Source organism: Daphnia magna, linkage group LG2 (genome assembly GCF_020631705.1).
Source record: "Daphnia magna isolate NIES linkage group LG2, ASM2063170v1.1, whole genome shotgun sequence".
In the NCBI taxonomy this organism is placed as follows: Eukaryota; Metazoa; Arthropoda; class Branchiopoda; order Diplostraca; family Daphniidae; genus Daphnia; species Daphnia magna.
Window position 1 is genome coordinate 8,577,960 of NC_059183.1, and position 23,490 is coordinate 8,601,449.

At 43.2% G+C, this 23,490-nt stretch overlaps 5 protein-coding genes across 8 annotated transcripts; 2 read left to right on the forward strand and 3 right to left on the reverse strand.

Annotated features, from left to right (window-relative positions):
- Positions 1–228: 228 nt before the first annotated feature.
- Positions 229–5,408, reverse strand: LOC116917908 (papilin). The gene is made up of 21 exons (XM_045169770.1): positions 5,220–5,408; positions 4,779–4,988; positions 4,571–4,718; positions 4,413–4,510; positions 4,141–4,347; positions 3,968–4,068; positions 3,788–3,899; positions 3,615–3,725; positions 3,420–3,549; positions 3,231–3,355; positions 3,011–3,136; positions 2,834–2,941; positions 2,525–2,769; positions 2,323–2,464; positions 2,074–2,261; positions 1,902–2,004; positions 1,596–1,835; positions 1,278–1,526; positions 907–1,218; positions 587–837; positions 229–514 (listed from the first exon to the last, which is right to left on the reverse strand). Exons 1-21 carry the CDS (start codon positions 5,278–5,280, stop codon positions 407–409), a joined length of 3,375 nt encoding a protein of 1,124 aa, XP_045025705.1. The 5' UTR covers positions 5,281–5,408; the 3' UTR covers positions 229–406.
- Positions 5,409–7,515: 2,107 nt separating this feature from the next.
- LOC116917924 (synaptic vesicular amine transporter) lies at positions 7,516–9,841 on the forward strand. Its single transcript, XM_032923544.2, has 7 exons — positions 7,516–7,903; positions 7,971–8,372; positions 8,444–8,626; positions 8,686–8,945; positions 9,009–9,152; positions 9,229–9,442; positions 9,506–9,841. The coding sequence occupies exons 1-7, from the start codon at positions 7,801–7,803 to the stop codon at positions 9,727–9,729; spliced, it is 1,530 nt and encodes a 509-aa protein (XP_032779435.1). The 5' UTR covers positions 7,516–7,800; the 3' UTR covers positions 9,730–9,841.
- On the reverse strand, positions 9,722–11,285 carry LOC116917935 (ras-related protein Rab-4B). Of its 2 annotated transcripts, XM_045169777.1 has the most exons (7): positions 11,121–11,285; positions 10,930–11,010; positions 10,595–10,689; positions 10,511–10,530; positions 10,229–10,446; positions 10,072–10,167; positions 9,722–10,010 (listed from the first exon to the last, which is right to left on the reverse strand). In XM_045169777.1, the coding sequence occupies exons 1-7, from the start codon at positions 11,134–11,136 to the stop codon at positions 9,883–9,885; spliced, it is 654 nt and encodes a 217-aa protein (XP_045025712.1). In that variant the 5' UTR covers positions 11,137–11,285; the 3' UTR covers positions 9,722–9,882. The 2 variants fall into 2 exon arrangements, with proteins under 2 accessions (XP_045025712.1, XP_045025713.1); XM_045169778.1 differs by lacking the exon at positions 10,930–11,010.
- A 67-nt stretch (positions 11,286–11,352) lies between these two features.
- Positions 11,353–12,503, reverse strand: LOC116917936 (DNA replication complex GINS protein SLD5). The gene is made up of 5 exons (XM_032923562.2): positions 12,301–12,503; positions 12,084–12,230; positions 11,852–12,003; positions 11,620–11,793; positions 11,353–11,548 (listed from the first exon to the last, which is right to left on the reverse strand). The coding sequence occupies exons 1-5, from the start codon at positions 12,421–12,423 to the stop codon at positions 11,449–11,451; spliced, it is 696 nt and encodes a 231-aa protein (XP_032779453.1). The 5' UTR covers positions 12,424–12,503; the 3' UTR covers positions 11,353–11,448.
- A 996-nt stretch (positions 12,504–13,499) lies between these two features.
- LOC116917905 (tau-tubulin kinase homolog Asator) lies at positions 13,500–23,454 on the forward strand. Of its 3 annotated transcripts, none has more exons than XM_045169767.1 (11): positions 13,500–13,784; positions 15,604–16,072; positions 17,726–17,873; positions 18,227–18,441; positions 18,515–18,685; positions 18,765–18,863; positions 18,945–19,064; positions 19,129–20,170; positions 20,250–20,694; positions 20,759–22,480; positions 22,549–23,454. In XM_045169767.1, the coding sequence occupies exons 1-11, from the start codon at positions 13,762–13,764 to the stop codon at positions 22,604–22,606; spliced, it is 4,512 nt and encodes a 1,503-aa protein (XP_045025702.1). In that variant the 5' UTR covers positions 13,500–13,761; the 3' UTR covers positions 22,607–23,454. The 3 variants fall into 3 exon arrangements, with proteins under 3 accessions (XP_045025702.1, XP_045025704.1, XP_045025703.1); XM_045169769.1 differs by lacking the exon at positions 13,500–13,784 and adding an exon at positions 13,953–14,079; XM_045169768.1 differs by lacking the exon at positions 13,500–13,784 and adding an exon at positions 14,960–14,979.
- The last annotated feature ends 36 nt before the right edge of the window (positions 23,455–23,490 follow it).

Consider the following 23,490-nt stretch of genomic DNA (forward strand, 5'->3'; position numbering starts at 1 on the left):
AACTGTTCTACCTGTGCTCCGTAAGGCAGGGTGCGTAAAGGATATCTTATTTTGTTCTCGTCTATCGTTTCGCACTCCTCCCCTTATTTTAAGTTCTAAGTTGCCAAGTCTTTGAAAGTAACGCATAACTCTGTAGAAGGTTTTGATGTAGTTATTTTCGTGAATTATGAACCTTTCGCTGTTGAAACATGTTGCACGTACGAGTAAATGAATAAAGAAAGAAGAATATTTTTGTTTTACACGAACATTCAGTAGATTTTAAACACTGCGTGTGAGTCACATAAAATGTCTTATCTTTTAATATAAATTTTAGAATTGGCAAGTTTAGGGAGAGATGAATTTTGGCAAAGTGATCAACTAATGTCTAATGACTTGCCGTTGGAAAAAAAAAACAATCTTTGAAAAATTACATTTTACTGTTTGGCACACACACACCGATAGGAGCCATCCAACTTCCGTCAGGACTTTCTCGGGATTTTGGTTTGCACTGCTCGCCCACTTTGCAAACGACATCCTAATCAAAGAATCACAATAAATGTCGTGATTTGATCTTTTTAGTTTTTTTTTTTTTCAGTATTGAACTCACCTGGCAGACGTTAATAACTGGTGGGTTGGCGGAAACGCACACAACGCTCGGGCAACATTGTCCAGGAATAAAGCTTTCGGTACATAAAGCCTCGTCCTTTCCAGGAAAAGGAGGGCAAGTTTGTCGAGTACACGTGATTTCCGGTGGAGTCGAACACACGCACTCCTCACAAGGATCTTCCGGTAGAAGTCGATCGCCCAAGTTCAACGTTTCGTTGCCAAACGTGCAAACCATCTGATCTCTTTTCGGGACTACAGGACAACACAGACATTTTTATTCCATGTCCATTTTTAAAAAAACATTGATAGTTTTAAACATACCAATTTCTACGTGTTCGTTCTCCTTAGTGTCCACTTCCGGTAGGGCGATTTCTTCAACTGGATTGGCCCTGAATCGCTGAGAGACTCTGAATCGTGCAGGTGTTTTAGGATCGCTAACAGCCGCCCTCGCTGTGCCCTGCCTATCGCAAGTGGCTAAACATTCTTCCGAAGAAGCAAAATTGTTGGCATTTCCTTGACATCCGCCCCACGAGAAAGTCTTGCACTGATTTTCGATACTGTCGTAATAGAATCGCTCTTTGAAAGCTCGACAAAACCCTACATCTGCTGGTAATTTACACCTGGTGTGCTCGTCTGTTAGCAGAAAATATGCGTCAAAGTTGAACACTAAATATTTTCTAATCTATAAATACCTTCTCTCATTTCCTTTCGAGCTCGTACTTCCACTTTCCACGACGCAAGCAATGGTTGCTCGGCAGAGCCACTAGCAGTACATTCGCTTTGACATTGTTCGATTGTGTGGAAATTGTTGTCATTGCCTCGACATCCCCCGAAATGGAAAGGCTGACACTCACCGGCCGTCGCATTGTAATGGTAACGGGGTTTGGCAGCCCTGCACGGACCGATATCTGCTGGTAGCTTGCAGTGTTCAGGAATCGTTTCTGAAAAGACGTTGAAAATGCCAACATACAATTACATTTCCCACAGGTAATTTGTTTTGCTTTTCTTACCGGAAGAAGCTACGGAAGCGACACGACTGGACTTAGTAAGGGAAGGTGAAGCAGATGGAGCCGGAATACATTGTGCTTGGCATTCAGTTTCAGTTTCAAAACGATTGCCATTGCCTCTGCAACCACCGTACCAGAAGCTTTCACAAGCGCCAGTCTCTGCGTTGTAAAAGAAGGCAGGCACTTGACCTTTGCACGGGCCAGCCTCTTGCGGTAATGCACACACGTTCTGCTTGGCCACTCCTATGATTCAAATACTGAAATATAGTACTCATTTAATCACACTACGATATGATGATTGGGTATTACTGGCAATATCTTGATTGGGCTGTTCGATGGCAGTGGACGTTTTAGGTTGAACACCACAAGTTTGTCGGCATTCTTCGGCGGTATCGAATTGATTAGAGTTACCCTGAAGTCGATGAAAACAATGCCTACATCACACACATTTTTATTAAATGATAAACGCAATCAAGTGTACCTTGCAGCCACCGTAGAAGAATAAAAGGCAGTCGTTCTTCTCAGCGTCGTAATAGAATTTTTCGATGGACATGCGACAAGGTCCAATCCGCATCGGCATGGAACAACGTAGGGACACGGCGGAAACATCTTTTGGCTTTGCCCAAACATCACTAACTACTGCAGGTAATGTGATTGCAGCTCCACTTGCTGAAAGAATAATTTCAGTACGAACTCATGAAGCAAAAACGTCATTCAAACGTTTTCTTACAAATGAAGGGCGATGAGCTTTTTCTAGTTTCATCAGTAGTCTTTCTAGCCTCCCCTGGAGTTTCAGTCACGACAGTTTCTTCGTCAGAATGTTGGCATGTCGATAAGCACTCGGCTTCCGAAGCGAAACGATTCTCATTCCCCTGTTCAAAACGAATGATATCAGACCAGTTTTAATGGCCACCGGAATAATTAAAACTCACTCTGCAACCGCCGTATATGAAAGGCAAGCACTTGAGTTGATCGGCATCGTAGTAAAATGACGGTACAGATGCCCTGCACCATCCAGTGGCTTTGGGTAAAAGGCAATGAGCGGCTTTCACTTGCCATTTTCGAACATTCCCTCCCGGAATCAAGAATGGCAACGTCACGGCGCCTTCTTTTCCGGGCTCACCTTCCACTCGAATAATTCTTGTCGTGCTCTCAGCTGCAGTTGCTGCGTCTTTGGCTGATGACGAAACATTAAAATCATTAAACAAAAACACACAACGAAAATTGCAGATCTTCTGTACCGCATTTGTAACTCGTCGGACAGCAAACGTTATCCGTGTACACTGGAACACATCCAACACGGTTATCGATGAGGCATTGAGTTTCCCGACAACCGGGGCCATTCAAACCTGCGTCAATTGATGACATCACCAATGTACTATATAAATGCTGTGAAATCATTTGTGGATGTAGTATACCTGTGAATCCTTCGACGCAAGTGCAAGTCTTGCATGGATCTCCGGTTGGAATAGCTTGTCCCTTTACGTATTCTTGGCCGTTCAGTAAACAGATATCGACTTCTTTTTCTTCTGACGAATGGTCGTCTGTAATCGTTCAAATGTTAACAACCATTAAAAGATTTTCATTAATATCAGCCAAAGGAATATTAAAAAAGAAAATGCATAAATATCAACTCACGACATTGATAAGAAGGGCAGCACGTATTGGGTTTCGTGACGAGTTCACATCCGTCTTTCCCTTTAGCGGGGGGATCGACTACTGGGCATTCCACGTCACTGCATTTAATGGTTGCTCCATCTTGACTGAAATTAGAAATCAGCACAATTAAATGACTGAAATATAACCAGATTAATGTTATACGCTTACTGTTCGACGCTGCTCACGCAGAAGCAATTGGTTTTGCACGGCTGATCTTCGCTAACTGCTGCAACTTTCTGGCCCAATTGGTACGTGATCCCACCGTAGTGGCACACACCTTTTGCTGATTTATCATCAGCTGTCAGAATGATAAGAAAATGAAGTAAAATTCAGATCTTGCAGGTAAATTCAAAGGTAACTTACGACAGCTGAAGCTCGTTGGACAACAAGCTTTTCCCTTGTATTCTGGACGACATCCTCTCTCAAAATAGCGTTTATTAGAAATGGGGCACGTCACTTGTTCGCATTCAGCAGCTGAATTGAGAAATGAAGATGATTAGTAATTCATAAAAAATATTTGTTAAGAGTCAACTCACTCAAACTGGGCAATGCACCACCGCAAGCCTCGAAACATTGATCTGCACGTGCGAAATTGTTGCCGTTACCTTGGCAGCCTCCATAAGTGAACAATTCACACCTGTTCTTCTCCTAGAGGACCAAACAATTTGTTCTTCACTAGCCCGTGAACATTGTCGTGAAAATTAATGCAACCATACCTTATTGAAAGCGTAGCGTTTCATGAAACCGAAGCAAGGCCCTTTAGCGATCGGAAGAAGACACGACTCCTGATTGCGAACTGCCGATTGAACGATGTTCCCTAAGAATACGGCGAATCAAAATATAGAGAATGAATATTTTGAAGTAGTTTTTCTTTTAAATAAAAGCTTACTTGCTGAAGAACTACATGTGGCTTGACAAGCTTCTTCCGTTCTGAAAAGGTTGGCCGTTTTACCGCAACCGCCATACACGTAACTTTCGCACTTGCCCGATGTTGCGTTAAAGGTCCATGATGGAATAAACGCCATGCACGCACGTTTTGTGCTCTTGCTATTGTCAGGCGGTAGCGTGCAAATGTCGCTCACGCTTTTTGTAGTATCTACTCATCAGATAACAAGTTTTTTTTTCATATAGAAATCAAAGTTTTTATCAAATTTACGATACCTTTAACGGGTGCCGGAAGAGTTACAGCTGTAGACAACCTGACTTTACATGTCCGTTGGCAATCTTCCATGGAAATAAAATTGTTGGCATTTCCTTTGCTATAATAACATTTGATATATAAAAAGACGGCTTTTCCAGCAGGGATATGAAGAGCTTACCATCCGGTGAAGGTAAACGGTTGGCACGAACCAGTCGCGGAATCAAAGTAAAAACTGGGAATATGAGCACGACAATGTCCAGTTGCCAAGGGCAACTGGCATGGCGAAGGTACAGCCCGGGCTAGAGCATCCGATCCTCGGAGCAAAGCTGTCGATTAAAATCATATTAATTCCGGTTTGAACGGGAAATGTTTAGATGTCCTCTCACCTTTTCGATTGCATTTAGCGATGCAAGCATGTTCTGTTTCGAAGAGGTTTTTAGTTCCTCCGCAGCCTCCGTAAGTAATTTGTTCGCAGGCGCCATTTTTAAAAGTCCAGCGCGATAAGAATGCTCGACAGTGGTTTGCTTCTGGCATCATGGCCGGCAGAAAGCAATCATCTTCATCGTCGTCCTTGGACTCGTCGCTGTCATCGGGTCCTTGTTTTAAGAAACCCAGAAAAGATAAATGTTTTAAATCAGTTTCGTAGAACTAAAAAGAAGGACAAGTTTCTGGGGCCATCGTCAAAGTTCAACTCACATATAAAGAAATCTGATACGCACTATGGCGATAAGCTATTATAATAAGATAGTTAACAAGTCAATAACGACTGGAAGCATCTTCGGATAAATGAAGTTAACATGCACACAACCAATCGAAATTGAACTTACGTGGAATGGCCATAACAGTGGCTGCAAGCAGGAGAAGGAGTATCAATTTCTCCGACAACATTTTCTTTCCTTTTGTTCTATCCGTCGTAATTGTGTAAAATGCACTACGTAATTAATAAAAAGTACAACTCTTTCAGTGTTCTACAGACTTGTGGGTTAGCAGGGAATCTGTGATCGAATGAAAATCGTAGCTCAATCCTGGGTCCTTTATACCCCCGATAACGAGTTAGAACCCATCGAATCTCGCTAGCGTCATCTTCTTCTGGAAATGCCCAAAAAGCAAACAGCATATGATCCACACCAACAAATAACAAACAACCGAGAAAAACAACAACAAACTTGGAGGAACTGAAACGTGATGTCTCTACGTCTCCAATTTGAACTGACTTCCTCTCAGATCCCACCCCTCCTCCCCCCTAAATTGCATAATTAAAGCTGGACTTTTACATCCAGCTTTTCTATTTGTATTTTCCTTTTGAATCGTGCAGGGAGTACTCGTGCAACAACCAGAAGAGCTTAACGGCGTAATCTATACGCTGCTCGTAGTAGTAGTTCAGGGACATGCTAAGTGTTCCAGTAAAACACGCATATTAAGTAAATAGCAAATTCAAATTTAGATTTTCGTATACACCATTCGATTGTGTTGGTGTTGATCGTATTTTAGGAAATGATGACGATCAAACGAGCGCTACGCCAATGATTGTAGCAATTGAGGGCACGTTGCATAACAGTATGTTGTTGGGAAATTCCCGACGATGTCTGGCGATGTCTGATGACGGAGAATCTCTGACCTGAAACCGCCCCATGCATCATTTCTCAATTGCGCTGACTACCTAGACGTCAGATGAAAAATTGGATTGCACGAAAATTTTTACTGATTGCAAAACGAGTTGGCACAGCGCGGAATGTCAAGCCGTTTATGAACGGGACAACAAAAATCTCAATTATTCATGAAGGAAACAACTATAACTTACTTACATTAATTTCAATTGAAATCCTTATAACAAACCGACTAGTTTCCGAATTGAATTTGTAAAAGATATTAGTGCGAACTTTCATAATTTATGTTTTTGTTGTTTTCTTTCCCTTTTTTTTCGAAGAAGCGTCGTTCTTGGCGACCTACGCGCCACTCTCTATAGTTCGTCATTCAGCATTCTTTTACAAAATATTAACAAGGACTTGGCTCAAGGATCAGAATAACTGCTGCCTCCGCAATGTCTACGTCAATGCCAGGAATGCGTTTCACCTATGTCTTAAAGGATGGCTGTGAAACGTCGAGGTCGTCACCAATAATACCTATACCTATGCTCTCTACTACTACACGATGTTTCGTATAAACCGATGAGTGCCTCCGAAGACGTTTTTATGACGGTTTACGATCCCGTCGTATCGTGCGTGGAGCTGACACAGTTCATTTTTTTCCGCTTAGCTTTTAACTAGTGGTTTACAGGGACCCATTCATTCTTTCGTGTTAGCTAATGATTGTGGGCCGAGTTTCACTACGTCAACGCGGACATTTTTTGCATACAATCTTTATGAATTTTAATACTATGTGCAACTAACTTAATTACTTCGCATGGTTTGATTAGACTACGGATATGTTCGCCAACTGGACCATCATGCTGTTGGGTTACTATCAGGGTTGCTATTTTTGGTGTGAAAGGCGATTCATACCAGCATTCACGACAATTGGCTTACTTTCGACGGAGGCCTTGGACGATCCTTCAACGACAAAAGCTTGCAGAAAAAAATGATAGTCTTGCACGAATGCATCCGTCCCACATCGAAACCCAAATTTTTACGATATCAATGTGACTAGACAAGTTATGAATCTAGACATCTTGTGTCTAATTCAGTCGGCATCATAACGTAACGTATGATTTTCGTTTCACAGACATTAGAATGTAAATACACAACAACGAATTATCTCTTTAGCAATCAGATGGCCACAATGCACGTGTGGTTCCTTATTACAGCGTTCGTGAACAACATGAACCTGTTTTGTTTTGACTTGGTTTTCGTTTAGAAACATTAATAAGGCTAATCTCTCCTATTTCAAGAGCCTATTGAAAACATGGATCTTTTTCGTTTTGACTTGGTTTTGAGCTAAGGTTATAGTTAGTCTCTCCTGTTTCAGAGCCTGTTCAGCATCTGAAGTACCCGTTAACTTGAACCGGTTAGCAACACGTTGAAACACGATTTCTATAGGCCTATATAAAAATAAGTCTTTCCATTTCATGCTTGAAAGGTTGCCTTAATTGCCAAGGAAGGCTCGTATGAAAACTCTGCTTTAACTAATAAAGTTGTTTCTATTCGTCTGCTCGTATCACTTACCCAGCCGTACTTGGTTGGTTGACTGCTAGAAGCTCCGCTCACGATAACCAGGTCCCGAAAATCCGGATTGAGCCTTTAATACGCCTCATCAAGTTATTGCCCATCGGAGGACTATGCCAGTTAGTCGGGGCTAGCTGTGCAAGATAATGCCACCAGTTGCTATAAATACATGAGCAACACGTAGTCGGAAGCCCCAGTCCCATTGCACAGATCAGCTTTGACGGAAGACGTAAACGTAATAGTCAAGATGAAGGAGCTTTTCGCTAGAGAACGCATCGTTACTGAAAAATGCGTTCTGTTAAGCGTTTATTTTGCTCTTTTGCTGGACAATCTTTTACTTACGGCTGTCGGTTGGTTTCATATTGATAGCTCTCGAAACGAATTTTACACTTAATTCAATCCATTCTTTAATCGTAGTTCCGATTCTGCCGCATTTTGTACACCAAGATCCCATACAGGAAACTGACGGCATTCTGGGCAACAGAATCCAGTCCAGCAACGAAACACTGGCTAAATCCAGCTTGTATAATCTGTTAAAGTCGTCTGCTCAGCATTTTCACATTGGCCGGGGCTATCAGCCCGAAGTAGGCGATAACAGTCGGCTTGGATTCCTGCTTTCGCTAAAAGCAATAGTACAGCTGGTTGCCAATCCATTAGTCGCCATCGTCATTCAGAGAAAAGGATTTTCTTTACCTCTTCTTGTTGGCACCATCAATTTGATCTTATGCTCTTTGCTTTTTGCTTTCGGTCGATCTTATGAGGTCTTGTCATCGGCACGGGCTCTGCAGGGCATCACTTCCGCTTGCTTTACCATTGCTGGTTGCATAATCTTTCATTTGAAATGTTCTTTTGTATCTTGGACATATTTCAAATTTTAATAAATGGTTTAGGTCTAGGGTTGGTGGCATCCACTTACAACGAAGAGACTAAACGGAGTGAAGCAATTGGCCGAGCCTTGGGTGGAGGAGCTGTCGGAGTCCTGCTCGGGTATCCAATCGCTGGATTCTTGTACCACCTAACTGGAAAAACTGTTCCATTCCTGCTAATTACTTCTCTTTCCGTCATGTTGCTAGGTAAGGTGAAAATTAATTGAGAGGTTAATAATTGTCTAACCTTTGAAAATTTACTGCAGTTGCATTTTTGTTGGCGCTACGTTTCACTTTTTGCCAACAACAGTGGAAAGAAGAAGAGTCGATCGAAGAAAACATTTGCTTTTCCTCTGATAATTTTCCAAGAAGCCAAAAACCTGTTGCGCCTTGCTTTTCCCAATATGCTAATCAACGCAATTTGATTCTGGGCGTCGTGATTGGAGCCATATTCCTCACCACATCGGTCATGTCTCTGTTGGAACCTTGCTTGCCTCTTTGGCTCATGAAGACAATGAAACCTGAAGTAAAAAGAAATTTAATCTAAAAATTGCACAGTTCAATACCGAAAAAATGCTTGTGGCTGCAGCGATGGCAACTTGGGGCCGTGTTTATTCCCGACAGTTGCGGTTATCTGCTAACCACTCATTTCCTGGGTGGTTTAGCGTATCGTATTGGCCGGTGGAAAGTAGCAATGCTGTCTGTGATAATCTTGGGTATCTCTTGCACTTTGGTAACTTGCACTTTTAAGGAGCTTATGCAAATCAAATTCTATTTTGCAACTGATTTTTTTTTTTCTAATTGCCCAGGTACCTTTAGCTAGTTCCATTATTTACCTGACTGGTCCACATTTTGGCATTGGAATCGGAATAGGTGCAGTAGATGCGTCGCTCGTACCTCTGTTGGCTACACTGGCCGATAGACATCCAAGTACAGACATAACGGACGACTTGCCTACTGCTCCATCGTACGGCAGAACTTTCGCTTTAGGTCAAACAGCCGTCAGCTTGGCCTATTGCCTGGGTAAGCTAATCATTTTTTAATGTTAAGCTTACCAGCTGCTGGGTAACCACTTTCTTTCAACAGGTCCTATTTTAGGCGGTGTCCTTGTAGAATCCCTGGGATTTCCTCGTCTTATGCTTTGCATTGGCGTCCTCAATTTACTGTTTTCACCTCTTATCTTAATCCTTAAACCTGAAGAACCATCAAAAGTATCAGAGCTAACTGCCCTGAAATTGTTCTCAGACAGCCATAAAGGATACAGTCGCTTTGAAAATGAAGAAATCGAGGATGTAGAGGAGAAACGTTAAACTTTCAATTTTTATTACAATTAGTCGTCATTGATTTGAACATTATATTAATACCGCGTATTTTGTCCTTATTTATAAATGGTTGTTTTTCGAATGATACACTGGAATGTGAAAAACTTCTTTGCCTATGTCTGGACGGTATCTAAGACGATGCTAGATTTTGCAACCCGAACATGAGGGTGTATTCATAGAAGGTGTCGACGATGACTGACGCTGGAATCTTCTAATTGCAGTTTCACCATGTTGAATACCTGAGCCTAACCTATTCGGGTCTAGCTCACCTTCATATCAGTGGAAACAAATATGAGTTTTAAGAACCCAAGTAGATACCAAGCTAATTACCTGTTTCAACTTTAGAGAGAATGCTTTTAGCGCACTGAAGAAACGCCTCTTCAACATTTTCCCCCGTTAAGGCGCTGGCTTCTAAGAACATCAGATCTAAGAAAACAGTTTAAAAAATTCAGTTACATATGGACATAGGGTAAAAGTCAATGCCTACCATTTTCTTGAGCAAATTGAGAAGCTTCTAAAAACGAGACTTGTCGATCTTCTTCCAAATCTCGTTTATTTCCAACTAATAAAACGACTAAGTTTGGGTTTGCCAAATTTTGTGCATCGGTGAGCCAGTTCCCGACGGCATTGTAACTCTCTCTGGAACTGATGTCATAGACCAAAAGAGCTCCAGCCGCTCCTCGATAATAGCTTTTAGTAACAGACCTTGAGTAGCATAAAAATGATAAAAAATTGAACTGGAAATAGTGAATGAAGAGACATTGTATACTTGAATCGCTCCTGTCCTGCCTAAAATAGAAAACATATAGTAGATTTAATGTTTTTGCCATTACGGTAAAGTTAATGTAATTACAGTGTCCCATATCTGTAGCTTCACTTGTTTCCCTCCTATTGTGACGATTTTTGAACCAAACTCAACACCAATGGTATGACTGCTATCTTCTTTGACTGGAATAAAAGCACAAACAAAGTTAATTTGGAACAATTGCTATTTTTAGGTTGATATTAGGTAAGTGATTCAAACACAATGGAACTGTAAATCATTTCAGAAGATATTTCACTTAACACATTATGGTGTAACTAAATTGACTGTAATAGTTCTTAGAACACACTTTAAAAAATTTTTACTCTTCAATGAGTTGTCATGATTGTCAACTAGTACTATACTAAGAATGTTTCTAGTCTTACATTTTTTCTCAATGAAATGATGTAGTAAACAGGATTTTCCCGTTCCCGCACTGCCGATGACAAGAAATTTAAACAAAAATTCTAAAATCAACAAAAAGAAAGTTAGCAACATGTCTAGAAATTTACTATGTACCCAGATGAGATTGACGTTTGAGAAACATTACACAAGTAAGACGATCGACGAAAATTACCAAAATTATCAGCCATGCTTGTTACAAAGTTGCAGCGCAAAGTTACGTCAGACTGTACATTAAAGGTGTTGGACAACTAAACTCTACTAAAGACTGTCAGATCCACAATACCGTTCTGCCGTAACAGGATGTAAGCTTTATGATCGAAGCTTAATAACTGAAGTCCCCAAGAGCCAGGACAAATTACGACAAGTTAGCAGACGGATCCAATGAGTTTGCAATAACAATTCGGTTTTCAGCGCCACCTTTTGTTTCAAATATTTCGGCATTTCTTTGTATTTGTCTACGAATTTCTTTTTCAAAAGGTACTATTAAGTAATGCTATAATTTACATTAGATTCACAACATTATTTTGCACTAAGCTTGCAATTGATCTGTAAGGAAGTAAATGCTGAGAGTTCTTCAGCAACTCCACTTCCATTTCTCCTCTAAAAAAAAAAAAGGAAGAAACATATATAAATCCACATGCAATAAAAGCTGGATTGTTTACAAAGCTTACTCGCTAGTTCCATCGCTAACAAGAACCGATGGCGCATCATCTTTTACACGTGCAAAAACATAGCTATCTCGGTTGGGAGCTATCATGAATTTTTGGGTGTTGATGTCTCGCATGTTTGTTGGCATATGCCTTAGTCCAAGAGTTTTGAGGTGAGATTCTGTATTAGAACTCAATCTGTGGAAGAGGGGGAAAAAAAGTTAGATAAAGTTGGTATAAAGAAAAGAAATAGTACTCTTGGGCAAATTTCAGCTCATCTTCAGTCAGCAAACTTGGTTCATTTCGTTGTCTTTTGTTTTCATTGTTTAGTAGGTAGCAAAGAAATTTCTCTATTTTCTCCAGTCGTATTCTAAGGTATGATGTCACTATGTATCTGATTCTTTCCACCTGAAATATCAGTAGAAAAATAATTGACAATGGAAATGACATGTAAGTGCATGTATGGGTAGTATCCCAATACTACATACTTCCATTCTATGAAGAGCAAAGCGAAAATCTGATTTTGAAATGGCCATTAAATTTTCCTCCATGTTCTTGGTCTGCTCTAAAAGGCAGTCCACTAGTTCAGTCTGTGGAGATAGTAATTCTGGGGCAAGCATTTCATTCAGCCAGCTCTTGACATGAGAATAATGAAGAATGTCAACGTCAAACAATACTTTTTTGGCACGTCAAACCATTCCAGACCTCTTCGAGTTTCTTAACAGCTTCAGAAGCAGACAAAAATTCGGCATCTTCCGTCTCTGATATGGTGTCCGCTGTTCCGAGAAAGTCGCTCAATTGCGTTAGATTCCCTGAGTAAGAAGCCATTGTTGTTACTCGATCTCAACTTGAAATTCACACTGGCCGATATTTGACAGCCGATGAGACAACGTTTCCCGCCTAATATTGAAACCGACGTTGCATGATTATCGAATGAACTCAGGAGCCAGAAAGTTCTATTTTTTCCTTGGATTGTTGTTCTTTTTAAACAGGTTTCGTGGTTTGTTCTTCAAACATTTGCAAACCTCGGCTTTGAAAATATATCAGTTCGAGTCAAGCATGTCAATCGACGGCAAACAAAACAAGTCGTTTCTGCCATTTGCTTAAGTGCTGGCTCATCGACTTCATGAATACATTACGCAAAAGCAAGCGAGCGGAAACCGTGTATATTTTTAGTTACATCTTATATTCTAAGAAAAGATATTGTGATTTAGCCAAGTTTTTACTGGGTTGGACGGTAGAGCTTTAAGGTAGAGCAAGGTAAACAATAGTGAGACAACCATCATGGTACTCAGTCTTTTGGTTTGCCCTAGTCTTTTTGCGATAGCACTGCGCATTTCCTTCAACTCCTGTTCCATCATAGTTATCGGCCCAGTTAGACTAGAAAAAAAAACCAAACGATAAAAATGGGGACAGGATTTTGAAATCGAAAGAAGATAGTTTGTTCCTACGTGGCATCCACGCACGCGAATACGCAACATCCTTGAAAAAATAAGCAATCTAATGCTATTATTAGATTGCGAATGTACGGAGATAACAGCGCGTATATTTAACATTTAGATCGAAAACATCGTAGGCTAGACTTTACAAAATCGTAGGTACATGTAATTATCGGGCGGCAGGTGGTTAACTAAACAGAACGGATGTTGAATGACGAACCGCATATGGACGGTTTCTAGACAATTATCGAAATAACACTCGAGTCTAAATTAAACTGCCGCACAAAAATACTAACTACGGCAACCGTGGCGTAAAATGCTACAGTAAGAGAATTAAGAACTAGAGAAAACAAAACAAGCAATTCGAGTTTGTCGTGAGTGTTGAGAGCCAAGAAAAAAACAAAAAGAACAGGCGAGGCCGTATTCAAGAGACCGGCTAAAACACAGCGAGCGTTCAGTCTGTAAGGATCTGGCTAGCCGACCTGGTGATCGTTTTTAAACCTCCTTCAGTCTTTTACTCCTAGCGATAAAGCTTGGTCGCGTATTATCGTCAAATCAGTTATAGTTCACACAATGAGGGAGGGGTGAAAATTGTCATCGGATTGGAAATATCAACCAACCATCGTATATATATTTCGAAAGGTGAACAAGATAGAAAACTTACGGAGTGTGCGCGCTGGCGAATTACATTCAGTCTCCTAGTCGCCCGGCTAGTCTCCTAGCCGACATGCGCTGGGAGATAATGCAGTGGTAAATAAGCACTAAACATTTAACACTAAATATAATTATTTTTCCACTTTCCTGAGATTGGTAATTCCCTTCCTATCCGCTTTGCATGTAACAAACACGGAAGAAAAGGTCCGTTGACCGTTAATTGATAAAAAATCGCGAGTGATATAAACATCGATAGTTTAGTATCATCGATTTTTGTGATCCCATTCTCTTTTGGAAATTTTGTTTCGTCTGCTCAGCCGCAGAGAGAGAGAGAGAGACGGTCGGGCCACAAATATGGCGCATTGTTGTATGCTTTTCTGCCTAACTACTGGTAAGAATAAGCTGAAATAAATTTTATCTGGTTATCAAGAAATGTTATCCTCAAGTGCAGCCTAGTATTCTCCCATGTAATTTGTCTTTGTTAGTCAGATATCGATTTAGCAAACGTCATGATTCAGGATTCGTGTATACGTGCTTTGTTGGAGGGCAAGCTGGGGTTTTCTCATTGACTGATTTTTTTTCGGTGGGGGTATGACGTCTGCCATCGAAAGTGTATGGCTTGAGGCTTGTTATTATTCAGGATTTCTGAACAGGACAGAGAAACTTGTGAAGTGAACATTATCGTGTACTACTCTCTTTTCCAATCAGAGAATTTGAATTTTTAGGTCTTCATAACTGGATAAGCAGCAGTCAAGTGGGTGATGAATAATTTTCCCTTTCGAAACCCCCAGTAGGCAATTTTCCTCTGTATGGTGCAGCTGTTCTTGTTCCTTCTTGTTCAGTAAGAAAAACAAAATGGTGAAGAGTGATCCTAGGATTCAATCAGTCTCAAAGAGCTAGTGAATCTCAGTCAGTCAAGAAGGTGGAGCACTGAGCAGAAAGTGGCAGAGTCAGTATCTGTCTCGTCGGTGCGATCTGTTCGACTAAAAATAGGACCGATCGTGTGGCTTTTTATGTGTTTATACATCTTCGGATTTCCCCAACTCTATTGCACACGTAGAGCGATGGTTCGCAAGCACACCTTGAATCCGTTCTACTAGACGGCTTTCGCCACTGTTCTGATCGATCCAAACATCCCATCCTGGGCCATTTCTCCCTCCGGTCTGTTTTGTTGAAAGGAACGGGCTAGTACGTATTTCAAGGTTGAATATAGTAGGAAGTCGAGTCGACAAAGTTAGCCACTGAAGTCTCTGGCCGATGCTAGAATTGGCGCTCGCCTCTTTCAAATGATGTATTTATACCAACAGGAGTCTATCTAATTCAAACTGTGTGTTTGCTTGCTTCCTTGCCTGCCTGCCTGCCTGCTTGCGTGAGAATGCGTGCGTGTTGTTGGCTATATGCCCGTTGGTGTGGAGCAGCAACGAACATGAACGTCTCGTTTTCTCTTTTGTCGTGATTGTTTGTTGAAGCTGATGACCGCAATCTGAAAATATCTCCGGGGGCGCCCCCTTCCTCGTCTCCGTTCCATTCTTCTTGTTTTTGGTCGCCCTCCCCACCGTTTTATTAGTTTACGTATTTTGCATGATTTTATGTACAGTTTTTAGAAGCGATAACAAGCAGTTCTTCTATTCTTTTGCCCTTCAGCAGTCCAACGGCCATATATCGTGTGTAAAACAGTTGTTTATTGCAGTGGTCGCAGTTATAAATCAGTCGCAGCTGGTTAGTTTGGCCACTGCCCGCTACAGTATACTACCATACAGCACCCGGCGTGACAATGCTCCATTGTCTCTTTCGTGTTACGCTTACCCCACCTCACGTCACTAGTAGTCCCGAATTGTGACCCCCGTTTGTGGGGGTATGCCCGGCTTTTGATTGGTTTCTCTTCATATTTTTTATTTTGTTTTCTTGTTGCTAGTTCGGCGGAACCCAGTCCCTGCTTAGACGTAGCGGCGCTAGCGGTTGACGAGGCGACAGTATCATCCGTCAGATCAGTCGCAGCTTCCGCCACAGGGCTGGGCGGCATCAAAATCTCGGCATTCTCCCTCCTAGTCAACGGCTTCTCGCAGTCGAGCAGCAGCGGTTGCGTTCTTGCTGGCCGACGCCCAGCTGCCGCAGCAATAACAACAGCAGCCGTACGTTTGCATAGTACTAGCAGCTCGTCCAGTGGTAGCAGCGACGACGACGCCGATCACAGCAGCGACGGGCAAAATAGCCAAAAAAGTCAAAGTGCCGCCAGTTTGGTAGAAACGCGTAAACCCAAGAGACCAAATCTCCTGCAACTTCCATGTGTAGCACGCCCTGCTAAACAAACTAACGGACACATCACCATGGCCACGGAAGACCTACTTCAACCCGGACATGTTGTCAAAGAGCGCTGGAAAGTGGTACGTCTTTCTCTCCCTATTTTTTGTTTTATAACTTTGCAATTTACGTCAGGTACAAAAAAAACAAAACAAAAAAACACGTACTTTTCAAATTATCCGAATGCTATGCTGGGTTGGACATACAGTAATGGAAGCCTTTCGAGAGACAGATAGAAAAGAGCCTCAATTTATCATCCACCTCAATTTGCATTAGTTCAGGCTTGTCTGGATTTGAATCACAATGAGGGCGGAAGGTGGGTAGGTCAACCTACGCATGGTAATTTTGGGCCGACCTTCCGGTCCCGTTCCGTAAAATTTTCGTTTATAGACGAGACAGTGAGAGGAGGACAGCTTTACCAATAGCACGTGGCTTTCGTCGCCACCAACGTCTTGCGGCTATCCGCAGCCAGTTAAAATAAATTGGCACACACACGCGACTTCCCTCCTACACAACTGTCTGTGCTTAGTACTAAAGTATTGCGGCTACATCGACGGGCTGGTTTGAACTGGATCTCATAAGATCTCCAAAAACAAGTCAACGTAGTATTTTTTTTTTTCACACTTTCAAAGAGAAAACTTGCTCCTACTTTTGAGCTTGCCATTGTTCGACGTGAAAAATGGACATGGCATGTGAGAAGGGCGAGATGTTTTGGTCGAACTTGACCCAGTTTGCAAATCAGTTTTGGCTTCTCGCGTACTGTTTTGCGAGTCATTTTTCCTAATTTCAGCTCCTTTATGTGTGTGTGTGTGTAGCCGTTCTAATGAGGTCACAAGGCCACCGGTAAATCCAGTCGTGCGGCGTGGCAATTAGCGTGACGCTTGATTGGAAGATGAGCGCAACATGTTACATCGTGCATCAGGTTTTGCGCTTGTATTCAGCTAGCCCCTTCTCTTTCCACCACCTAGTCGGGAAGAAAAGCCAGTAGTAAACCACTGAAAAAAACAAAACAAAAAAGGGTTACTCATCGAGTTCTTTTGTTTTCTTTTGATTGTGTTTGTTCCGCACTAGTTGTGCTTCCATGCGCAAAAACTTGGCATTGACTCCCCTCTCGGGTGCTGGACTCAATCCGATCTATTCTTCATGTAGTGTTACGATGTCTTCCTAATCTACCCGCTAGCAATCGGCTGACCTTATTATTATCATATGAAGGACACTTGTTTGTTTCTATTGCGGAAAGGGGGCTAACATCAAGGGAATCGTCAAAGCCAAGTCATTCCAAATACTGTACGTACATTACTAGCGTTAGAACTCGGAAACACAAAAATTGCCCCACTAGTTTTGGGTTGATCGATACTTCAAAAACTGCGTGCGCCTGCGTCCCGGTTTGTTTTGGCCGGGCATCCTATCATCACTCGTTCTTGTCTGGATTTTTTGCCCTCCTGATCTTTCCCGTTTTCCCCCGTCCTCGCCTTCTCGGTGTAATGAAAAAGCGAAAATCGCATACACTCATTAGCGCTAATGAGGACGCGAGTACTACATAAAGACGGCAAAAATAGGAAAAAAGATGCTGTGCCAGAATGTGGATGAAAGTGTGTCTTGAATCTGTCTACATAGCAGCTCAAGTATGTGTCATTCTCAACACCGAATAATCTACTTTTGGACTATTATGCGATAAAATTAGACACGCACAGTTAATTCAAGCTTAATCGTAAACCGGGCCAATTTCATCACAGGTGCGCAAGATCGGTGGAGGAGGTTTTGGTGAGATCTACGAAGGAGTGGACCTCGTGACTCGTGAACTGGTAGCCCTCAAGCTGGAATCGGCCAAGCAGCCTAAACAAGTACTGAAGATGGAAGTGGCCGTCCTCAAACGGCTTCAAGGTGCGTATCAGAAACGGTTGAAATCAATTTAGGTTTTTGTCCATAGTCGTCTGTCTCACTTGCTGTCCTTTGTTTTTCTCCTTCTTATTTGCAATTTGCATGTTTTCCTCTGTCTTTTACCTTCGTTTTTTCAAATTGTGTGTTTTCATTAGTGCAAACGACTCGGCTCTCTTTCCGTCCATTGTATGTACACGTCGGGGCGGGCTGTTTTTATTTAATTTTTGACTACAACGATTTTGAACGACACGTTTTCTCGTCACGTCCGTATAACAAGATCTATTTGATGCGTCACGCGTTCCCCCCTCCCTTTGTTGTTCCTCGTAATTACATTTTCCTGCGGTGCGTTCCTGTAGGTAAGGAGCACGTTTGTCGCTTCATCGGATGCGGTCGCAACGATCGGTTCAATTACGTCGTCATGCAGCTACAAGGTCGTAACTTGGCTGAGTTACGGCGTGCCCAGCCCAGAGGTGCATTTTCTTTATCGACCAGCCTCCGTCTGGGCTTGCAAATACTCAAAGCCATAGAAAGCATCCATGAAGTCGGATTTCTTCATCGCGATATCAAACCCGTAAGTTACGACCGTTTCAATCCAGTCCGGCGCTAAAACGTTAATAATTTGTCTCATTTCTTCAATTTGTTAGTCGAACTTCGCCATGGGTCGCGTGCAACACACAGGTCGTCGCGTATTTATGCTGGATTTTGGTCTGGCTCGCCAGTACACGACGGCGTCAGGAGACGTAAGACCAGCCCGTTCAGCCGCCGGTTTCCGAGGAACCGTTCGTTACGCATCGATCAACGCCCATAAAAACAAAGTAATGCCAGTATTGGATTACTCAGAAAATACTAGATTTGTTCATTTTGCTCATAATGATGACACGATTCGTCGAACAGGAAATGGGCCGACATGATGACTTGTGGTCCCTTTTTTACATGCTGGTTGAATTCGTTAACGGCCAACTTCCATGGAGGAAAATCAAAGATAAAGAACAGGTATAAACCGTATTACCGCTAGGGATTCCTAAAATCCATTAGTTTCTTTATTGAATCTAAAATGTGTTTTGGGATTTCCAGGTGGGATTGATGAAAGAGCGCTATGACCACCGTTTGCTCTTGAAACACTTGCCGTCAGACTTCAGGAGTTTCTTGGAACACATTCAGTCGCTGCAGTATGTCGATAAGCCAGATTATTTGGTAGGATGGACTTGAGTTTAGTGCCTACGAGTATATCATGGATAACGGCTCTCGTTATTTATAGATGCTTGCCGGAGTGCTAGAACGTTGCATGAAACGCCGGGGCGTCCGCGATTGCGACCCGTATGATTGGGAGAAGCTTGCGGAGGCACCGCAATCGGTGACTACATCATCTTCTTCAGCGCCTGTGCCATCCAAGCAGCAGCAGCGCATTATCACTAATCCAGGCACGGCAAATATAACGACCGAAAATCTGGGAGAAGACCCACTGGCAGCCAGTATCGGATTGAATAATCAAGAGAATATGCATCCTGGCGAAATGGTAGTGGCCGCCGTGGCTGCTGCGCCAACCGCCGTGGATAGGAGAACTCCATTGCAAAACGCACAGATGGCTTCACCCGAAAAGGAAGGAGCAACAAATGGCGACGGATCGAAATCTCCGGCCACTGTAAATGGACAATCCGCACAAGTTAATGCCCAGGACAAATCGCCCAAAAAACGAAAACTGGAAGGCGGAGGTGATGCTGTAGTGCCACCTCCTCTCACTCAAGAGAGGCAACCGCGGAGGGCCCTTGTGGCGGAAGCAGCCACTCCGGACTCGCTGGTGGATACTGAAAACAGCCCAGACGCAGCTGCTCGCCAAGAATCGGGCACTGGGTTAGTGGAAACAGAAACAGGTTTTGCTCCGCTGGCCGTGTCGGCCTCAATGCCGACCGTTCTGGTCACCACCAGATCGCCACGTAATTTCGTTCCATCGCACAGTGTCCCACAGTCGCCCAGCACCCCGGCTGACGTCGAAGTTACGGATGCACAAGTAACATCGGCTATTCGGAGGGCTGGTGGTATAGCTCCTGGCCAACCTGGGATGGTTGGATCACCCTCTGGTGTAGGTGCCGAAAAGGGCGTTCGCGGACGCACGAATCTTCGCCGCTTCCACAGCATGCATGCGCACAATCACAGTCCAGGTAGCAGTCGAGGAGTACGGATCAGCAAAGAGATCAAGGATCGTGATAGGGAACGTGATAGGGATACGTCTTACACACAATGTGCCGTAATGGACGATGACAACGTATCGGCCCTTCAGCAGATGACGCGAGCCGGTGGAGGTAAATTTATTATTTATATATACTGCATATATTAATCAAAAAGCTCCATTAAATTAAATTAAACCTCTTTTTACGACAGGATTGACTCTAGCTTCCCAGTGGAAGTCGCAGTTTGACGACTCGGAAGAAACCGACGATGAACTGCAAGGCGAACACTTACAAAGTCCCGAACATTTGCCTGCATTGGCCCGGCTGGGTGTGGCCATGCTGCAACAGCAAATGTTTGGCTACGGTTCGTCCCCAACTTCACCTGTCATGTTGCGAGCAGTCAGCCCGAATCACCAAGACGAGCATGCATTGGCCATGGATTCAGCAGCGCAATATTTCAACGAACGATCACAAAACAGTAATCAGAACAACAACAACACGTCGGGCCAAACAGCCATTTGCGTTGCTACATTGCCCAGGAGGTCGAAAAGACCACCGGAACGTCTAACTAGTGAAGATAACCAACTAGTTAAAGGCTCGACCCTCGACGGATTAGACGTTGAAGGAGCTAACACGATGCAAGCCCTTTTGAATAGGTAAACAAGACTCTATTTCCGATTGCCTTCGTCGTCTTATTATTGACGTTCTGACTTGTTTTAGCGAAGGGCTGCCACGAACCTGGAGTAATCCTCAATTATCGTCACACATCCGCCCAGGTTTAGAACCACCACGGTTGCAACAGGCGGCTTTTGATGATTGCGTCTATGCTGTCGATATGATGAGGAATGTTGCTGTCAAGCAAGGTGCTGCAACACCAACGTCAACCACCAAAGAAATCGATCCTTTTGCTGATGAAATCGAAAGAAAATTTAGTTTACCAGCCCGGATGTTATGCCAAACGAGTGCTGCCCTGTTACAGTCAAAATCGGATTCGCAAAATGATTCTTCTCAAGCTCCTGCCATCGCCGGTCGGTTAGAAATCCGCATGGTGGAACAGCCGACTTCTCGTCCTCCCGGAGACCAGCCGACGGAGCTCTCTAATACCCCAGCTCTTTATGTAGCTACAACGGCTGGCACCGAAACGTCTGCCGAGAGAAGTGCAGCTTCAGTATCTACTCATCAATCGGTAGGGCATCCCGTAGTCCTTGCAGCGCCTATCGTCGAAGAAGCGACCGTTTTCTATGACGCCCAACCGACTGGAGATGAAGATACCTTTCGAACCGCCTTATTGGGTGGAACGATTAATGCCGGTGCATGCAAAACGTCCATGACGGGACTGGTAGAACCGGAAACTGAGCGGCTTGAAGTGAAATCGATCACTCAGGATGACGATAACGAATCACTTTCGCCTGAGAAAACCTCTCGGCTGTCGTCAGCTCAAGGCGCAAAATCGCCACAGCAACAGCGTCGAATCGGCATAGTGGTGCCACCTGTCCCTCCACATTTGGAAACTCCTACTTTGGGCGATCTCGGTCTTTATCGAGATGGAACCAGAGAGGATCGCCGTCGTAGCCAAGATGCAGAAGGAGAAACTGAAGAAGAGGAGGACGACGAAAATGACGATGAAGAGGAATGTGAAGAAGAAAAGAACAAGAATGATGGAGAAGAAGGTGACGCTGAAGACGAAGAGGGAAATAAATGCATTCGTCAAGATTATCAAGTCCTGAGCGAGCAGCTGGATGAGGAGAGTCGTAAAATTTCCGTTATCAACTTAAACGATTTAAGTGCCGCTTTTCAAGCTTCTAGCAGGATGCGTACTCCTCGCCATTCTCCACCACCTACCGAATTGGCATCGCAACAGCCGGAACAACAGCGACGCTACTCGCAGGACGAGCGTTCGAAAGCAGTACGTCTTGTTTCGGGCTATTTGTCACAAATGACCTCATCTGCAGCTCAAACGGGTGGAGATGAGGAAGAAGCGAGCGGCGGAGATGCGACAGGCTCGGCCGGCAAAGGATCCCGCTACGATCGGGAAGATGAGACCTCGACCGGCCGTCGAAAGAGACAAGGAGTAGAAAAGTATGTTTCGGACAACTCTCAGCTCAATTTGCAATTCGAGCGAAGGCGATCTCATCGTCCTCAAAGCAGCGATATGACTGGGTTGATGGTGGCTCATCATTCGCCTACTTTACGCCATCGGAGCAGTCTCGCTACGGCTCCCGATGCTGCCTACACGTCGCATCCATCATATTTGGATACCCGATCAAGGCCATCTCCGCAGGCGCCGTCTGTTGGCGGTTTAGCAGCTTTAAACAGCACCTACGAAATCAGTCGCGTACGATCTTCACCATCGCTCGTGCCGTCGACAAGTCGCTTTCCGTTTCACTACACCCCTCATCCCCCTACAGGCAATCCGCCCACTCTTCGCGAGCTCGACGCAAGGTAAGACATTTATCTACCCGTTTGTAATATTACACATCATTTTTCTACTTATTATTTTGCAATTGCAGGCTGCGCCGCTATCGCCCGGTCTCGTTTCGTGACGGCACGTCGTACAGCCGCCGCTAAACGCCGCATCTCCTAAGAATTTTCTTTTCCTTTTTTTTTTTTTTTTTCGTATCGTCAAAAATGGCAGCTTTTCATCACGCAACTTACAAGTTCTAGATCACAGCACTGATGTCTGGGTTTTATTTATAGTTTCTAGTCTCTTTTTCATTCACGCTAGTCAATGCCCTTACCCGCCCTACCCCAAATTCGAAATCGATATTGACGATTTTATTATCTAACGATGCATTTTTTTAAATCACTGAGCTTGTTTCGATTGGGCCGACTCTATTCCATTCGCCGGTTGTAGCCCCCTCAAAACCCTCGCAATGTTGACTTTTGTTATACATTTCTTGTTTAATTCATGACTTTATATTATGTTTTGTTTTTCTTTGTCCTTTAATTTATGCCAAACGCGCGTTTATAGAGGTACAACCAGAAAAACATCAGCTGCCATGTGATAATAACATCACTTTTGCTGCTGTTAAAAAACACACATCTATTGATTTATTTATTTTTGCATTTTATTTGACTCTCATTTCCATAAGTTTTGGTAACTTTGTTCGCGTGCGTGTCAATCCCCTATTGCCCAGAAGACATTTTATGTACTTCAACTGGTATTTGTGTTGTGGTCTTATTAGATTTCGGAATATCGTTTGTTTTTTTTTGTTTTTTTCTCCCCATTTTCCTTCGACTTAGTGTCAGCTATACATATTTACTTAACGGTGCTCTCCCATTCGCAAAAAAATGATCTGTGACTTTTTCTGTTTGACATCCCCCTCCGCTCGGCCGAAACCCTTCACTTCTGTTGTACTCAGTCAGCGCGGTGGGAAACCAAAAACCAAAAAATAAAAATACATTGTTTGAAGCTACAGGTTTTCAGTATCGTGCAATGAAAAAAACAAACA

What these genes read in the sequence shown, in the direction of transcription:
- LOC116917936 (XM_032923562.2), bottom strand. Translation starts at nt 12,423, where the DNA reads ATGGCTTCTTACTCAGGGAATCTAACGCAATTGAGCGACTTTCTCGGA. An exon ending in CTGTTAAGAAACTCGAAGAG is followed by an intron (nt 12,231 to 12,300) that starts GTCTGGAATGGT and finishes TCTCATGTCAAG; the next exon opens with AGCTGGCTGAATGAAATGCT. An exon ending in TTGCTCTTCATAGAATGGAA is followed by an intron (nt 12,004 to 12,083) that starts GTATGTAGTATT and finishes CTGATATTTCAG; the next exon opens with GTGGAAAGAATCAGATACAT.
- LOC116917905 (XM_045169767.1), top strand. Translation starts at nt 13,762, where the DNA reads ATGCGCTGGGAGATAATGCAGTG. An exon ending in TCAACGCCCATAAAAACAAA is followed by an intron (nt 18,686 to 18,764) that starts GTAATGCCAGTA and finishes TTCGTCGAACAG; the next exon opens with GAAATGGGCCGACATGATGA. An exon ending in ATGCAAGCCCTTTTGAATAG is followed by an intron (nt 20,695 to 20,758) that starts GTAAACAAGACT and finishes GACTTGTTTTAG; the next exon opens with CGAAGGGCTGCCACGAACCT.
- LOC116917908 (XM_045169770.1), bottom strand. Translation starts at nt 5,280, where the DNA reads ATGTTGTCGGAGAAATTGATACTCCTTCTCCTGCTTGCAGCCACTGTT. An exon ending in CACTGTTATGGCCATTCCAC is followed by an intron (nt 4,989 to 5,219) that starts GTAAGTTCAATT and finishes TCTTAAAACAAG; the next exon opens with GACCCGATGACAGCGACGAG. An exon ending in CGCTTCCGTAGCTTCTTCCG is followed by an intron (nt 1,527 to 1,595) that starts GTAAGAAAAGCA and finishes ACGTCTTTTCAG; the next exon opens with AAACGATTCCTGAACACTGC.
- LOC116917935 (XM_045169777.1), bottom strand. An exon ending in TCATTTCATTGAGAAAAAAT is followed by an intron (nt 10,690 to 10,929) that starts GTAAGACTAGAA and finishes CTTTTATTCCAG; the next exon opens with TCAAAGAAGATAGCAGTCAT. An exon ending in AGCTACAGATATGGGACACT is followed by an intron (nt 10,531 to 10,594) that starts GTAATTACATTA and finishes TTTCTATTTTAG; the next exon opens with GCAGGACAGGAGCGATTCAA.
- LOC116917924 (XM_032923544.2), top strand. Translation starts at nt 7,801, where the DNA reads ATGAAGGAGCTTTTCGCTAGAGAACGCATCGTTACTGAAAAATGCGTT. An exon ending in TCTTTCCGTCATGTTGCTAG is followed by an intron (nt 8,627 to 8,685) that starts GTAAGGTGAAAA and finishes AATTTACTGCAG; the next exon opens with TTGCATTTTTGTTGGCGCTA. An exon ending in CAGCTTGGCCTATTGCCTGG is followed by an intron (nt 9,443 to 9,505) that starts GTAAGCTAATCA and finishes TTCTTTCAACAG; the next exon opens with GTCCTATTTTAGGCGGTGTC.